General features: G+C 44.9%; 1 protein-coding gene across 4 annotated transcripts in view; it reads right to left on the bottom strand.

Moving 5' to 3' along the window:
* Window positions 1–18,271, bottom strand: part of LOC8027348 (transcription termination factor 2) — a 61,463-nt gene that overhangs the window by 7,789 nt on the left and 35,403 nt on the right. For all 4 annotated transcript variants that reach the window (XR_006076605.1, XM_029969434.4, XM_029969433.3 and 1 more), the window contains 8 exons: window positions 11,706–11,845; window positions 10,121–10,204; window positions 8,345–8,547; window positions 7,378–7,601; window positions 5,359–5,423; window positions 4,615–4,697; window positions 4,066–4,157; window positions 1,271–1,400 (listed from right to left, as the gene is read on the bottom strand). Coding sequence is in view for 3 of the 4 variants with exons in the window: in XM_029969434.4 (XP_029825294.3) it covers window positions 1,271–1,400; window positions 4,066–4,157; window positions 4,615–4,697; window positions 5,359–5,423; window positions 7,378–7,601; window positions 8,345–8,547; window positions 10,121–10,204; window positions 11,706–11,845 (1,021 nt within the window). In the remaining variant the exon portion in view is untranslated. The remainder of the gene's footprint in view (window positions 1–1,270; window positions 1,401–4,065; window positions 4,158–4,614; window positions 4,698–5,358; window positions 5,424–7,377; window positions 7,602–8,344; window positions 8,548–10,120; window positions 10,205–11,705; window positions 11,846–18,271) is intronic.

The following is an 18,271-nucleotide window of genomic DNA, read 5'->3' as shown; positions in this document are numbered from 1 at the left end:
CATAAAGTAGGCATCACCTTTTGTAACACTAATGCCTTTATATTCATTTATCCTACAGAAAATCAGATGACTGGAACCACCTTCCCTCTCTTATTGCCACAATGACCAGTTATGAATTATAATCATCAGTCAGGTGCACGGTACATATTTGCCTAACTTGCAGTCACAATGGTTGCATAATGCTAACCAATTCTTTCAATAAAATCTTTTTTTACTGATAATTGTTTACCAGATTATTTTTGCAGGCTGTTTCTCTTTTTTGTGTGTTCCTGCTCAAAATATTAATTTTTTTTTTTTTAAATTTAACTTTAATTAATTTTTTTATTGATGCCTTGAGGGTACTAGAAATAAATAAATTGGGCAGCGGCTTGTGCCACCTAGCCCGAATTCTCAACATCAGGTGCTAACATTGTCATGTATGACAAGTGATGAATAGGCGAATAACTAGAAAAATAGACCTTTTATTAGGTGAACTTGTGCCTCCAAACAAAACAGAAATCAGGGGGTCAATGTTAACGTGAGCGGAAAGATAAAGTGCTGGAGGAAGACTGCTTTGATGCAGTGCGCTAGTGCTGCTTTTACACTCTCTCCATGTTCAGAAAGGTTCTAAATCTCAGCATATGGCAAGAACAAACTGAAACTCTCTAGATAAATAAACTAAGTTGGCAGGGTTCCAGCTCTGTGCGTCCTGAACTGCATGCAACCCGATCTGGATGCCACGATTTGCACGCAACCTGGACACACGCAGATCGTGGCATCCAAAAGGAGCACACCGCAAGACCCAGAAAACGTGGGCCTAAAGGTAACCCGACGACGAGCCGGACACTTTGTAATGTTTTCAAATTCTGGTGCCTTTGAGAGCTCACCGTCTGATGGGCTCCTTTCGCAGAGCAAGACTGCCCTGCTGTAAGAAAATGAATGCGCAGGTCTCACCAGGACCGTGACTGCTCGAGCACCTTAACTGTTAGCGTTAGTAAAATGCTAGTACCGACCGACGCTTCTTTCTATCTCCAACTACTCCGGCTGGTGCAGCCGGCAAACTGCGCAAATGAGGTTAAACTGGGCCGGAGAACACAGCCTTCTCGCAAAGATGATACAAGGGCTGTGTTCCACAATCTGCTCAATCTCAATCACTCCAAAGTAAAGAATTTTCTACACTGCCGTTCGAAAATCTCCTCGCATTCAGAATCACCCTACAGACAGCTGGTTCACGTCGGCTTACTCAATGGTTCGGATGGTTTGTGAGCGCGTGAATACTGCAGTCACTCACCCTCTTGAGAAGCGCAGGGTGCGAGCAGGCCTGCTGCAAACGGATCAGTGCCACGAAACGCCTCGATCCAACGTTGCGGTACAACTCCTTCTTGCTCACGGGGTCCACATACTTTTCCGGCTCCGTCAACCTGCACGAAGGTCCCACACGGAACGACTCTCCAGACGCAGTCACGACCGCATTGACGGCTCTTCTGCAGACGCATTATGATGCACTCTTTGGTCGGTTCATTCCCCCTTTTGCATCCAGAGCTTAGTCAACAAAAATCGCATCCACTGCATTATATCCAACATAATTGCATTATGCTGCAATATGATTGTTGACAAAAATCATATATTCATATGCTGGTCACTGTTTGTTGCATCATTTCACACTGAGTCATTCATTTCAGTGGACACGTTGCATTTAATGCCATTTCCGTAGTCCGTTTTTGACAACTTTTAAAGGTTGTGCAAATATTCGAGTTTTGAAATACTAGTTTCGAATAGTACACTGTTCAATATTCGCTTCGAGACGACCTGTGATATTCGAAATTTTTGATGCGTTGATCAGGGCCGCCTAGCCCTGTCAGTGTGCTTCTCATTGAGCACCTGTACACTGCGGAGAAGCAAAACCCGCGGAGTTTGCGGGTACTGCTTCTCTGCAGTGCAGAAGTGCCCAGTAGGAATCACACTCAAAGGGGCTAACCTGCTGCGAATATGTAAGAGGTTATGTCAAGCCGCAATGTCTTGAAAACCCGCATTCATCATTTGTGCTTGATTCATTTTTGTAAATTTGAAATTTAAGAAAAAAATATTTCCGATTTGCATATAGAAAGATTGAAAAATCCCCTCGATTAAGATAGCTGCAACAAACTTGTTGTTTACGTGCCACAGTTCGTAAGTACTAGTTACGTTAAATTTAAGTGAGCTTAGAAGTGGACAAGTGGAACGTTGGAACAACCTGCACAAATTCAGCTGTATTTTTGTTTAAACGGGCAGTGCAACGATTTTTGTACTTTGCAGAAATACCACTTAGAATGAATCCCTAGCGTTTATAACCTATGAAACCAGCATTAGCTTTTCACCTTGTGCAATGGTAGTCACAAAAAAAATGAAAGAAAAGCGAGCAGCGTTCTCTCCCTCCACTCGCAGCCAGAGCAAGCAGCAACGCGATTTGTAGCCGATTATATGCCGTCGATGTTTATCATAGCCAGGTGCTGGGGTTGACAAAGCACAGGGCATACGCTAAGGTCCAGACATTGTTAGGGTCCGGCTATTGTCATCATTGAAGCGATTGGGCACGAGCCACTACCCGAATGCATGTTGAGCTACTGATTATCGCAAGCCCAAATCGAGTGCTCACGCAATGCACGGGTTTAATATATGAGCCACATTCAAATATTGTCACTGGGGGACTATATATCATCACTGGGGGACAATGCAACCTCCGAACTATGTCACCAAGTTCTCTGATAAAGAGACTGAAAGAAAGCGCTCACTTTAGTGAAAAATATTCCAACTGAATATGGTTGCATCGCCCCTTTCAGCATGGTGCGTGATATTGAAAGGCTTAGAGAAGCTATTCAATAATTTATTAGAAAATATTCAACCAAAATCACCATTCAAACTCAAAATTTACTATTTGCACGTGTCTACCAATTTTTTATTAGTTTGCTATAATATGGGTTTCAATTATAATATATATTTATTTCCATTTGCTGTATTTCCCTCACATCTTGCCATTATTATCAGTGGATGTGTTAAAGTGAATGTAGCTTTCATTGTGCGTTGTTGTTGGTATTTACAATTTATTTATTTTTTGTCTCGTTTACTTATACAATCAGCAAAGCAGTGCTGACCCTAGTCTTGGCCACCGATCAGGCGAATGGCAATATTGTTAAATAAATAAATAAATAAAGAACAACTCAATGACACATTCATTTTATTAATGATAATCTTGACCTTATAGATCAACTTTCATTATTGCTTTTGCAACTAGCAGAATATATACAAGGTGGCATCGACCCTTGGGTACGCTGTGAAACAGACCGGAAAAATTGGCGCTTGCTTGCAGAGAGCTAAAATTTCTATCAAAAGTGCATTATAAAACCGTATTTTCTGCTGCCCAAGTCACATGTTTTTTTTTTTTTATAAGCATGGACTTTAGCTGTGCAATATATAGGCCGTTTTGACATTTACAACAAAGAATGGCAAAGTGCCGGCCTGCTGCTCCGGCCATATAGCCTTTTTATTGCATTGCTTCACCGTAACCAGTCTAAGTCTGAAACGTGGCCTTCGGTTACTATGGATCGGCTTTCCCTTATAGCCTGTGCCCGGCAATACAGTGGCTCCCGGTAGAAGCCACCATATTGGACCAAGAAACTGAAGCAAATCTAAGCTGGCCCAGGCAAAAACAAGGGAACAATCGTGTCACCCCTTTACTTTGCCTGCAGCGCTGCTTATTGCCATAAACACTCGCACATTATATTCGCAACACTGCGAAGTGTTCTGGCTTCTTTTTGACTTATTGGCACTCTCTTTTTTATGTTTTTGGTCATTTAATTTGTCCCGATGTCGGCGTTTTTCCCGTATTGGTGCGCATTTCCTTCTTCTGCATACTTTGTGCAGCGAGGGTACACATTTGTGCAGGTTTTCGTCACTTTTCAACAATTTCTTTCTTTTTATTTATTTGTTACGAAATGTTTGCTTGTTTTCTGCACTTGTACGAAATTTGCTGTATTTCCATTCCTGCCATTCCTGCCTGGACCGTTCATTTGGTGTGCAGTATGCGATAAAGAAAGGGAGGAAGCAAACCTCGACCAGCGGTCGATGTCCTCGTACAGCCTGGCCTCCGTGCCCGCCAATCGCAGCTTGTGCAGCACCACTGTTCGCTCTGGAAGGGGCACCTGAAACACCCGGGGGGGTCCTTCCTTGCTCGCAACGCTTTCGGGCCAGGCGGTAAACCCCGAGGTCAACACTATGCTTCCGCGCTGCGTGCAGCCCGGAACGCATCTTCTGAACAGTGTGCGTCGCGTCCCATCCCACCCATACATCGAAAATGGTCCCCAAGTGGCAACAAAGGATGTCGCAACAAAGGCTGTCGCGTCGTTTTTGTCGGATGCCGCTATCCCGGCTGTCGATGCTAGAAGTCCCGGCAAAAAGTATGAGCGATTGCGAGTGTCGCTATTGTTGCGCAGTCTTAACTCCTGGGCTGTAACTTCGATGGTATGTCATCGGGCGGAAATGAAGAAACCACTTTTGAGAAACCACTTTTTAGGACGCGGTACATCGCACCAGTGGGAGAGGCGTTCCAGACACTATACAGGCACTATACTTCCGCCGGCCTGGACACGCAGAACTCACCAGGGGCTGGTTGTCCTTGCCCTTCTGGTCTTTGGTCCTGCGCAGGAGGAGGCACTTGACAACCACAGCCATGGAGTCTGGTCCTGAATGGGCAGAGTGCGACGTCAGGCGTGACCCCAAGTGTGCTTTTTCGTCGTAAGAGATCACAAGAACTGGGTCATGAGCAAACGCAAGCGAACGGGCCTTTGCTCGAAAAAACACGTGCAGCAGGCACACTGAATCTGGCAAACGTTTCTCGCTGGCAACAGCTATGGGCTCCCAATCGCATGCAGGCCACGCTAATATAGTGCCTGTAACGAGATTTTGACTGGAGTCTTCACTGCGTCTGCATTTTTGTCCCCTTGATTTCTGCACGGGGATGTGACAACTGTGTTGTTCTTTGGCTTGCAGCACCTCTAGTGGTAAACGGCAGTGGGAGTAAATACAGCAGACTCCTGTTCTGTTATAGTTAGTTTTGTAGCCTGGCAATCGACAAAATCTACGGCAGCCACGAGTTGGAATGGCATCACGACAGCGATGCTTGCGTCCATGCCCCTTCTTTACCGGCGCTTCTATGACAAACCGTCAAAATCGCAACAAGCGGAAATCGCCCTGACGGCAGAGATGCGCTCCAGGCACCATACAGTAGACATGCTGCTGATACGACCCGACAGGGATAAGTCCGTAGAGAAAGCCTGCGCTAAGGTGGGGTACGACGGGTGCCCTAAGATGGCGAAAAGGCCGCCGAGACACCCAACTCCTCACCGGGGTGGTCCCGGCTCCAGCGACTCCAGAAGCCGTCGTCGTCAAAAGGCCGGCACCGTAGGAATCTGAAACGGATTGCGAGCTTGCAGCATGTCCCAAAAGTGCCTCCCCTTACATCTTGCTCACCACCGCCACCGGAACTTTTCAAAATAAACACTGAACTTGAACTTGTTTATTTCAGCACTATTGTGCTTAGGGCACCAGACAAAAAGCTTCCACAAGGTGGCTTAACTAGGTCTGGTGCCTTTGTGCTTCCATTAGGACAGAGTTCCTGTAATGTCTTATGACGAGAGAACACTTCGGAACGCTGGCACCATCTATCAGGTAACCTGGAACTGCATTTTACTACATCGAAGGTTTTACGGTATTCGGGATATCAAATGCACATACTACAGCTACGAGAAATGGTCATTCATAACATTGTGAAAGGCTTTCGAGTCAAGAAAGAAAGAATGATGCGCGAAAAGAAAATATTGGGAATTGCCTAGCCACTGCTAAGCTTACCACTATCCATTACCCTGAGGGGTAAAGGATTTGGCCAGGGTTCTGGGTTTTGCAGGCGACGATAGAAGGACGGAAGAGAAAAGGGCTACAGTTACAAAGAGGCGATTACAAGATTGGTGGAAATTATTAAGCGAAAATTAATGCTGCACAACTAACTAGCACGGCTGGGGACAGGCAGAACAGAGGAAAATTGGGACCCCCTCCCGCGTGGCTCTGGCCCAAAGTCTCAACCCTGTCTCCCAGTGGATCTGGTGCTGAAGCAATGCCGACAAGGTTTGACCAGAGGAAAATTGGCGACTCCCTCGCTGATTTTCGAAAGAGGCAGGGGTGATGATTTTAGTCTCTTTTCCAATCCCCAGAAGGTTATCCTGGCGATATTCCACATTGTCTGGTGATAGTTAGGGGAAGAAAACTGGTCTTAGAAGGGGGGGGGGAATTATATGTTGGTCTTTTTAGACTCAAGCTAGGTGGCACAAACTACAGCCCATTACAAAGGGTGTAGCCATTAACATCCATTGGGCACCAAGCGTGCGATTGGATTCGAATCCTGATTGAACGGTGGCGCAGTGCTTGTCCTTGATACCAGGTGAGCCTAGTTAACCCGGAAAGCTAAAGCAGCCCTCGTGTCCAACACACACCGAGTGCGAGCCAAAACAATGGCGAACTCAGATAAGAGGCGCAGCAGTTACTATACTGTGCTTCGCAATAACTTGGCGAACTGTGAAGGCTTTGGCCACTGCAACCCAATAAGGATGACGGATCGGTGCAGTGACACGCACAACGCGTGCGTGTCACTGCACCGAATGCGAGGCCCAGAGAAACTGGCTGTCATCTACCGGTCAATAGTCGCCTGCTGCGAAACCAACCGATTTCGGAAAAGCGTCCACCTCTGCAACATTTCCGTCCACTAGAATGGCGAGCTCTCTGGGAACAGTTCACGAGAAAACCGTACGCTTGATTTACCCGTGAACCCGTGACAGGTGTAAATGACAGGCTGAGTGCGATGCTTTGAGCGGAAACGGCCGATTACGCAGCTGCGATCACCGACAGCCACGATGTTACGAGAAGAAAAAAATCAGGAGCGGATACAGACATGGCGTCACATTTTTGGTTTAAATATAATTGAAGCTCAGAAATTTGCAATTATTTATTTCATATTTTTCGTATCTTCAGGATAGAGATGGAATCGCACGAGTTCAATTCCTGTTAGAAGAGAAAGAAGTTTAGGACTATTTTTGGTCGCGGATGGTGCCGTTGCTGTGGCGGTAACAAAGCCCCAGTGGCCTTGACCACGGAGTGTTGTCACATGCCTTGCTCCGGAACCCTTATTGGGTCGCGGGGGCCACAGCCTCCACAGTTCACCAAATTATCATGAAATGAAGTCTAAACGGTGCACACTTTTGTAAGGGGTTTATAAGAAAGGCACAAAGGCCAGTCTAAGCTCTTCTTTCACACATACACCCTACTTAATGAGAGCTCATCAAAGGTCCTCATCTAATGAAGACCAGCACGCACTTGAGCAGGGAACGCAGGTCTCCCAAGTCGTTGTGCACGGGTGTCCCCGTGACGGCCCAGCGCGCGTGGGATGAGAGGGCTCGCACGGCCTTGGCTCTCCGGGTGCGCAGGTTGCGCACCACGTGCGCTTCGTCCAGGACGACGCGCTGCCACGACACTCCAAACAGGGCAGCGGGTCCCCGCACAGATGCCCCGGGCTTCACCGGGCCGTCTGCCGTCTCCGACTGCGTCCCGAGCGAGAAAAGTGGCTGTTCCAGGCAGCTGTACAATGTTGCCAGGAACGCATCTCCAACTGGTGTGTCTGGTGTCCTGCAGACCCTTCCCAAAATTCAGCCTGGCCCCTACGATCATTATCGTAGACTGAGGAATGGCAGATGTGCCATACTAATGGCTGCCTTGTGATCACTGTTAACGGGAGAAGCTGAAGATGTTCCGAAACGGACGATGCAAGGCCTATACATTCGAGACGTTAGTACGACGCCACGCAGAAGGGCCGCTTAAGTGTTCATTCTAACTCGGGTTCAGTCATTGCATGGCAGCACATAATCGGCTCTAAAGCCCGTTGACGTATAAAAGTTCATCATGGCGTCAATGTGAGTTGGTGTTTCGTTCTTACTGCTCGTATATTGTCACCACTGAAACTGAGAAATCCAGAAAGAATTGTAAGGTAAAGAATGCATACTTGTCTGTCGTCAACTAGCGAAAGCGACAACGCCCAGCAAGGTACTACAGACTGCGGGTCAATTACTGCCACAAGTATGGCAAACAGTAAACTGCTATCTGAACGACCAGATGGCACCAAATTTCGAAAGGGTCTATTCCTCTCATGCATCGGAAGTAATTCCGAAGCGCAGATGAATGAATGCTGTCGGAAAGGCCGGAGCATCAAGACATGGACGTTGCAATCCTGACGGCCGGCCGTGGAAAAGTTCCGGCAAAAATGCACGATGCGCATGACTCTACTCACGGCCTGCCGCCACTTGTCCCACTCGCTGCTCACAGTCTCGTAGCTCGTGACCACCAGGCGGTGGCGTGCCAGCTCGCTGGCGTGGGAAGCCCGGCCCTTGCCGTGGTGTACGTGCGCGCGCAAGGGGGGTGCCAGGTGCCGCTTGGCCTCCCCCGCCCACTGGTGCACCAGGGACACCGGGCACACCACCAGGGTGCCACCACCTACACCGGGGGGAACCACGACCAATCTAAGCTCGAGCAATCCGCGGTGGCGGGGGTTGTTTACTCAGCAACTGTCGTCGTACAGTGAGCGCATCGTCTGCAAAAGCTAACCTCTCATTACCTCTTCTTTTATTGTGCCATAAAAGCTCTCGTCCGTGTCTTTTCTACAGAATGTATCGTACTAAATCCATCCTTGAAGAAAAACTCCTCCCCAACCCCTCTTACATTTCTTTGAGATTGATCGTCGGTTCAAAGTTGGCATTCCTTGTTGTCAAACCTCGGCCCATAACAATTCTGTCATACCTATGGTACATCGTCAGAGTGGAACCAGATGCCCGCATCCCTAGTATCTGTACCCTCGTTAGATTTGTTTAGAACAGCCGCTAATAATCATTTTTGCGTGTCCCGCAACTGTGTTTTAGTCATATTTTATTTCAATGTGTTTAGTTACCTATTCTAATCTTTTACCCCTTCTTGGCCCTGCGGGTACCATGATAAACAAAGGAGAAGGTCCCCCATCTTCCCACGTAGTACAAGGTGCCTCAAAAACATAATTTATTGGGGTTTTTTTAGCACAAAATTAAACTACCGTAAAATCCCGAAAAGTCCCAGCAGAGACCATTTTGAACAAAGAAGTGGATTCCTAAAAATTGAGTTATCCTCTTCCACTGAAAAGAATAACTCGGGAGCCGCCTGCAAAAACTGGGCCTTGAAAAGATCTCCAACAGCCAAGTCCAATGTGCACATCAAAATATTGTCTACATACGTACGAGTTAGCATAACATTAGCAGAAAACAGAGAGGTCGATAATCCTTAGACATATTGCCACGCGCGTCGGCGAGTGAGCGCGTGCGTGGCCGAGCGGTTACCGCACTTGACTCTCGTGCGGCAGACCAGGGTTCAATTCCTGGGAGCGCAGCGTCTTTTATTTATTCTTTCAATTTAGATTTCTGGTACGTAATTTCGAGAACCGTGTTGCTCGTTTTAGGTTAGAATGTTCTACGCGCCGAATCTTCCAGGCCGATTGTTCCAGAAGTCCACGCACGTACAAAAGGGGCCCCGTGTAGCGAATTGGGTTCAGTCTCGCTCCAGCGCTCGATCCTGCTGCTTCGCCGACATCGACGTCTGCGACGCTAACCTTGTTTGTTTTGGGCACAAGTTCGCCTCATTAAACGTTTAGTTTCTTCAGTTATTCTTCGCCTCATCATTTGTCATTCGTGACAATACTTCAGGCAGGACAGGGGCTGTCTGGGAACCCGTGCAGATCCCACTTTTCCGCAAAAACAACTTCCCTCGAATGTTTGTGTCAGTAGTCCTTAAATAAAGCGCAACCAAATTAAAAAAACTCCCGAATGCTACTGAAACCACAGCAAATAATCCTCAAAAAACTCTCTTAGTCTCTGAAGCAGGTGTGCTCGAAAATAAATCTTTAGCTGCGTTTAGAGTTTCATGTCTGTCCGCCCTTTTTCGTCCCCTCGCTCCAGGGTTACCATGTCTACATTTCTTCTTGTACATCACAGTGCCTCTCAGCTCTTGCCCCTTTCCTGGGACACCTGCGGCCCCTTGGGCTTACCTGGAGGATCTCCGCTGCTTGCCTCCAGCTGCTTCTGGATCAGAGCCAGCACCGTGAGCGTCTTGCCCAGACCCATGGCGTCCGCTGCAGAGAGGGCACAAACACGTGCCACTGTTTCTTTCGCGGAACGGGCGTTAATCCCAGGGCCAGCTTGCTGGTGGACGCGGGAATCTCTGCCGGCAGCTAATATGGCCGCAAGGGAGATTTTCGGGTTGCACGACCGGTGCCGTGGGGAACAAGTACTACTAGCGTTCCAGCCGACTCTGTTTGGCAGACGTGAGCCCCGCCTGTCGTTTTCTTCAATTCTCGCTTAACACGAGCTTCCCCACAAACGATTTTACACGCCGCTCCTAAGGTAGACGAACGAGATTTGTTTTGCTGATGGCCCATTCACACGCTTGCATTTGCTAACGACCGGGTTCTTGCAATCTCTCGCGACGAGAGGACACGCTGCCACCATCTATGAAATAACCCTGAAACTGCATTTCAGCAAAGCAAAGCTTTTGTAATATTTGCAATATCAAATAGATGTACCATTTATAAGTACTGATTGTTTATAACATTGTCACAAACTTTTCAAGCAAAAAAAAAAAAGTGTGAAAAAAAAGGAAATATACTAAAATGCCGAGTGACCCATGGAAACCCAATAGATGATGTTGGCATGCTCTCTTGTCGTTAGAATGCCCAGATTGAAAAAAGAGTCCAACTGAAATTGTGGGGAGCGCTTTCAATTTAACTGCAGACGCCTCCTGCAACGATTGGTCGCAAGAGCGCACGCGCTGCATTGTCGGGAGTAAAGGTAGAGACGTTTGCAGACGACCAATGCGTTGGGCTACGCCTTGTGTTGCAAATGCGACCCATAAACCTAGTGACCCTGATCGAACAGTTGGAAACTCTTTGCAATACAGGCTTTCTACTCGTAAAATATTTTAAGGGGTTTTAAGGCACTCGGTCATAAGCAGTCGAGGATAAGTGAACCAGGCTTTACATCTCAAGCCCGTCCACCCTTTTTCTGCAAGCGAAATCGGACCTGAATAATCGAAGCGAGGATGGTCTTATGGCAGCCTTTTGGTATACCTTTAGTTTCTTGTGCCCACAGAGCTGGTCACGCAACTTCAAAAACTCTTTCGCGGCCATTTTAACCGTCGGAAGAGGTACTCGCGCTCAACGGCGAACTGGCTCGGGCGGCAAGTGAGGTTCTCTCCACAACACCCGCAGAAGTGGGCACCCAGCAAATGGGGAGAGGCCTTTTTATCAATTTATTCGATTAATTCTCAATTTTCTTTCCCCTTTGCTTTGGCATTTTGAATTTGACTGCCGTAAAATACTGGGGAAGCGCCCACCAAACATTCGCTGAAAGCTTTGTTAATCAAGACACACACGCTTGTCCGGTCAAATTGGGTGCTTAGCTTATAATTCGCAGACTTCCCAATTTTGAAAAATGTAAATACTGGGCACTAGCAGCCACACTTTAAAACGCGAAGAGTCGCATGCGGCTCGCGAGCCGCAGCTTGGCCACCCCTGGTCTATTGTCAAAGTGCCATGCTCGAAGGTCTGCGGAAGGGAGCAAAAGGGAGTCACCTACCCAGGATGCCCCCTCTGGGGTCCTGTGTCTCCCTCCAGAGCATCCAGCTCAGGGCCTGCTTCTGGTGGGGCATCAGAGGAGTGAGGACCCCTCTGGGCTGACCAGACTCCTCATCCTCCCCGGGACAGCTCTCCAGGCTCCTAGGGTGCCACAGAGCCAGAACCAGTTGAAGATGTATATATAGATACTGTATTATCCAGAGATGCCCCACCCATGAGCCAGAACCAGTTGAAGATGTATATATGTATTATCCAGAGATGCCCCACCCTTGAAAGATAGCCCACCCTTATTTTAATCATGATTTGCTATTCTCTTTTTTTCTAAACACTAAAAGATAGCTTACTTTTAGTGCTTGCAGGGCCCTGGCCAATGGTGATCTCGGCGAAAACGGTGTTACTTAACCAAGGCTAACATTGCTGAGTGGGAAGGTCGGTCGTCGTCTGGTTCATTGCCCCTCCCTGCGATTGCAGGTCTCGAGGTTTACAAAATCAAAATTAACATTTTTTCAACTTTCTTGGATCGCACACCGAAAGTTTGCGCACCCCTTATTTTCATCCGATTTGCCATGAATTTTAGGTGGGCTATCTCTCAAAATATTACGGTAGGCGAGAACATACAGCACGGTGAACGCTGCGGCATGATCGACCAGATAAAGTCCTATTTTTTATTTATTTATTTATAAATACCCTCAAGGCATGAAGCATTATAGAGGGGAGTGGTACAGCAAATACAATAAGTAAAACGGAATAATAATTGGGAAAGCATACACGAAAGAAAATAAAAAAAAAACAATGGTTACAAATGATTAATACACTTTGATACTATATAGTCCACTAGCCTGAAACCGGCAAACACAACGTCTTCTACTAATACAATTAAATTATCAATCAGATATATTTTTCAAGGCAGATTGAAACAAATCATAATTAGTAATAGTGGCTATCAGAGAGGGAAGGTGGTTCCAGTCACTAGACGTATGTGGGATGAAGGAATAAAAAAAGGAATTAGTGTTGCATGAAATGACTCCTACTTCATGTGGGTGATCCATCCGTGACGACATGTATGAAGGTGATGTTAACAGTTCACCGCGTAAAGTGGTGTGGTGGAAAATTTTATGGAACAAACAAAGTCGTGCGTTTTTGCGTCGTGACGCTAGGGAAGAAAGACCTAGGTTAGATTTCATGGAGGATACGCTAGCAGCTCGTTGGTAGTTAGAATATATAAATCGAACCGAGTTATTTTGAATCATTTCCAACTGATTAACGAGAGTTCTGATGCCAGGATCCCATATCGCTGAAGCATATTCTAGTTGTGAGCGCACAATTGTTTTGTAGAACGGTAATTTAATAGAAGTAGGGGCCGAGTAAAAGTTGCGTTTTAGGTACCCAAGCATACGGTTAGCCTTGTTAGTAATGGAGTCGATGTGAATTTGCCAGCTAAGATTAGAAGTAATATGGACGCCTAAATACTTGTATGATTCGACAGTTTCGAGTAGACTACTATCAAGGTGATATGAAGGTAAGTTAGCGGAACAAGGAGATTCACATGAATTTGCACTTGTTAACATTTAGTGTCATATGCCACGTTTTGCACCAAGAAGTGATAGCGTCAATATCAGATTGAAGTGCATGCACGTCATTGATAGAGGTTATTTCCCGGTAAAGAACACAATCATCTGCGAATAGATGAATCGAAGATGATACACAGTTTGGTAGATCGTTAATATAGACAAGGAAAAGTAATGGCCCAAGTACAGTACCTTGGGGTACGCCAGATATTACAGGGTGAAGGAGAGAGCTGACTTCATTCGCGGTTACAAATTGCTGACGATGTGTGAGAAAGCATTCAAGCCATTTTAGTATGTTAATATCAATACCTATTTTTTTTTAGTTTTAGTAGCAGGAGCTGGTGAGATACCTTATCAAATGCTTTCGCGAAATCCAGATATATACAGTCGGCGGATGATCGGTTATCGAGTATAGATTGCAACTTATGGGTGAATAAAGCCAGTTGTGTCTCGCACGAAAAAGATTAGCGAAAGCCGTGCTGTGCGCGGTGAAAAAAAGAATTTGATTCCAGATAGTTCGCGATATGGGAGAAAAGTATGTGTTCTAGAATTTTGCAAGGAACGCTAGTGATTGATATGGATCTGTAGTTGTAGGGTGAGTGCTTGTCGCCAGATTTGTGCACGGGAACCACCCTCCCTATTTTCCAGTCCTGCGGGAGCTCACCAGAATTGAGGGATTGCTGAAAAATTTTAGCGAGGGCGACAGAGGTATAGGCTTTCGTGTTTTTTAGGAACATGGGAGTAATACCAGAGGAGGAGAAAGGTTTGAGAGAGTCAATAATTTTGGCAACACTATCAGTCTCAATCTGCACAGGATACATGGGTAAATACTCAGGGTTACTAAATGAAGGCAAAACGTCAGAAAAAACACACGAAAAAGCGCTGGAAAACACGTTGTTAAGCGTATCTGAACACTGTTTGTCATCAATTGGTTCACCGTCCAAATTCGTTAGTACAATTCGCGAACTATCAGCCGGGTTCACTACATTCCAAAATTTTCTTGGATTGTTCAGCAACATATTTGGTAATGTGTTGGTTAGAAAATTTTCCTTCGCCGATTTGACTGCAGAATTATATTCATCAGCCGAGGTACGATATAGAGACCATCGATGTTGGTCACTAGACGTTTTTGCACTTCTACACATGCGTTTTTTTCGATTGGAAAGGCGCCTGATAAATGAATTATACCATGGTGCTTGCGGATTATAACAGATTACACGAACTGGAATAAAACGGATAGCAAGCTCTGTCATCTTCGTTTTTAGAAGCTTCCAATTATATTCAACTGAGCGTGCTTCGAACCCGTTTAGAAACGCTTGTAGAAATAAAAACAGTTCATCATTGATTTGGTTAAAGTCAGCATTAGGATAATTACGTATCACTTTAGTTCTATTAGAAAACTTTTTTACAGGAATAGTCACAGAAAAATTTAGTAGAGAGTGATCACTTATTTTCGGCATGTATGTTACTTCTGAGCATAACTCGGGACAAGTAGTTAATACCAAATCTAACAGGTTCGCACTTGTTGGTGTAACTCTGGTTGGTTCGGAAATAATCTGTGTAAAGTGAAAGTATGAACATAACTCGATAAATTCCTGGCAAACAGACGAGGACGAATTTAGTGAAGGGGGGGACGTTGGCCATTTGATTCCTGGATAATTAAAATCACCCAGCAAGAATACAGGGGATGTTGAGTACCGTGTGATAACGATGTTTATGGCATCATAGAGCTCAGTAACAAAGGTAGAGGAATCATTCGGGGGGCGATAGCAAACCCCGACAACCATTCTACAATGAGCTAGTCTTACAGACACCCATATAATCTCTAAGCATGACGCAATATGAAGTGCGAATGACTCAAATTCCTTTTTAATCGCTATTAGTACACCACCACCTTGCCTCGTTTCCCTATCTCGTCTGTAGAAATGAAATTGATTGGACAAATCGAATATTTCATTTTCACGAATGTTACTGTTAAGGGGGGACACTACCCAGAAAAAACAATTTCTGCAAAAAAAAGTTGATTTTGACAAATGTCATATTTACATCCACCAACATCCAGAGAGTATTCCCAGAAAGTTTCATTAGTTTACACTGCATAATTAATTTTGCATAAATTTTTTTTGGTCCACCAATGGTAAAGAAAAGGTAGAGGTTGGAGCACTTCAAATGCATTTTTCTCCATTCCAGTTTTTGGCAGAAATTTCACTTTAGGAAAACTATCGTTTTGGTGTTACGTAGCTTGGATGCACTTTTAGAAGTTTTTTTGGGGTGAAATTTTAAGGGGAAGATAACTATGAGCTTGTATTTTTTATTTTTGTCATTTTTCATACTCAATAACTAAACTTTTGGACAAAGGATGGAGATCTAAAAAACAGTATTTGTGTTTCTCTGGCTTTTCTGTCATGAAAGATGGCATAATATAGAAATATAGCTCCATAGTTATCTGCTCTGAACTGTTCTAAAGCAATATAACACATGGAAATGACAAATTTATAAGTAATTCCAAAACGATAGTTTTCCTACACAGACATGCCCACTTTCATCTTTGAACATTTGCAATTTTTTTTCTACATCGCCCAGGTTAACAATATTTGGCAGAAATGTTCTCAACGTTAAGAGAAACAAGCCCTGTAAATCTAATTTAAATCAAACAAGCGGTTCAAACATTCACTTTTTTGGGTAGTGTACCCCCTTAAGCCATGTCTCTGTTAACACGACAATATCGGCAGAGCAAGAATCAATAGCAGAAGAAATTTCGGTGCGGTTTCTGACAACGCTTCTGATATTAGTAAATAAAATAGAGACTTGTGATAAAGATGCACGATAACCACAGCCCCTCGGTAACCCCTACGTGTCTGACGTATCACGTTGCCTGGATGACGCAGCGTGTTGTCCCGAGGGCACAGTTGTTGGTGTATCGGTAGTAGCTGATTGTGATATCGGGATTCTTGACTCACAAATTTTATCGGAGACAGGGTCGTACGTGTATAATTTTCCATTAACGGACAGTTTGTTGTATTTCAGCTGGAAGGAGGGACTGTTAGGCATCGTTTTGGCAAATTCGGTCAGCTTCCTCCGTACTTCGCGCGTCGCGGGTGAAAAATCCTCAGTTACACTCACGTCGTGTTCTTTCAGTTTAGCTTTGGCCTGAAGTACCTTTTCTTTAGTTTTAAAACTAGAAAATTTTATTATTACGGGGCGGCACCTTGAGCCGGAAAATTTTCCTAAACGGTGAGCGCGTTCGATATCAACCGAGGCTAGCTGAATACCAAGCCAGTTGGACAACAAGTTTGATACCTTTTCTTCTGTTTGTGGCCACGTTTCCTGAATATCTGGAATTCCGTGGAAAATCAAATTGTCACGCCGTGACCTGTCCTCTAGTTCGTTAATACGAGCCTGCAATAATTGGTTTTGTCTTTGAAGACCTTCTACCGTGTTGGAAGTATTCCGCAAATCAACTTCAACACTATCTAGCATCTCTAGCTTCTCTTCGACAGCTGTTAATCTACCGCCTATATTTGTAAGCGTAGATTCAATGTTTTGTTGACTGTTTCTAATTTCAGTGATGCTTTGTTTTAATTCCTGATTACCTGTTGCTATTTCAGCTGATTGCTTTTGAAGATCGCGCAACATGCGCAAAATTTCTATGTTTTGCTCTGCCTGGGTCAGTGCAACCGCTCCCTCAGTATTATCTTCTGTCATACTAACCATGGGCTGGCTAGTAAGTACGAGCCTGAGCGGATCTAACCGATGGCGTTTCCGCTGTCCAAACAATGCAACCAAGTTAAAAGATAAAAAAATAAAGTCTTGTTTTTATCGCATTGAAAGCGCGCTCTTTCCACTTAAAGAGTCCGCTCCGAGCAGACGCTTTGATGGCACCTATCCTGCCCCAACGGCACGATATGCTGCTTTGAGTATCGTGCCGTTTAGGGTCAATGACGGAGCTATGTTTAGGCAACACACATAGGGCAAGTGCCAAGTTCTACATGATGCAGCACACCCAGAAAAGGACTTTAAAAAAAAGCATGCCCTCCCTTGAGAAGCATGGGAAACCGGGCTCACAACAGGCAACCATGAGGCAATCATGGAAGAGTCGTCTGGTGGTGCCGCTTGCAACCGAGGCGAGGAGAGAACTTTATCCGGCAGATGCAACACGTGTGGTGTCCAGAGTGTCGAACCGAAATTTTTATCGGTTCGGTTCTGGTTCGGGTTCACGGCTTTTTGTTCAGTTCCGGTTCAGTCCCGGGGAGCAAAAAATAATGGTTCGAACCGGTTTGAACCGCTTAATTGAGAATATATTTTCCACGTTGTTCAGGCCATAAACACTATTTACGCCGTGAAACGATTAACTATATAGTTTCTTCGATCGTCCGTGCAATTTACTTTTGTGTTTAGGTACCAAAAATATAAAATTCAGTTATTTAATTTCGACGCAAGAGTAGAAGCAAATCTACATTAACGCACATAACGTCGTGTTCATACGACTCGACATCTCTTTGCTTACCAGTAACATATATTTTAACTGAATCAAAATGTTTAAGTACAACAGTAAAGAGTTGAGCTTGTTGGTACATACCTGTAAATAGATCAGCTTGAAATTTAGAACTATACTGTATTTTCTTGTCCTTTCTTCGTGTTTAAGTAAAATTCTAAAGTTCAAGCAGATTTATTTACACGGCATAAAATATTGTCGCGAAGTGTGGTAGGTCGCCTAAAATACCTGTGATTGGTACAACTTTGTGTCACAGTATTAAAAGTGAAATCGTGATTGTGTCTTTGAACCAAGAAATTAAATACATCACATAAAATGATAAAATGAGCACCTCGTGGCCCTATATGTTACGCGATTGTTTACAAAATATGTTTCACAATATATATGTATAAGATGACGACACAACTGAGCTAAAAGCAATGGAGTTTTTAAAATGTCACAAAAGTTTTAGAATAATTCCTTTCAGACTATTTTTTATAGAAACACCGAGCGGCAATCAAAATG

The sequence above is a fragment of the Ixodes scapularis genome, unplaced genomic scaffold (genome assembly GCF_016920785.2).
Source record: "Ixodes scapularis isolate PalLabHiFi unplaced genomic scaffold, ASM1692078v2 PGA_scaffold7__128_contigs__length_106722199, whole genome shotgun sequence".
NCBI classification, from domain to species: Eukaryota; Metazoa; Arthropoda; class Arachnida; order Ixodida; family Ixodidae; genus Ixodes; species Ixodes scapularis.
The sequence above is the reverse complement of the archived record's forward strand: the minus strand, read 5'-3'. Positions and strand labels throughout refer to the sequence as shown.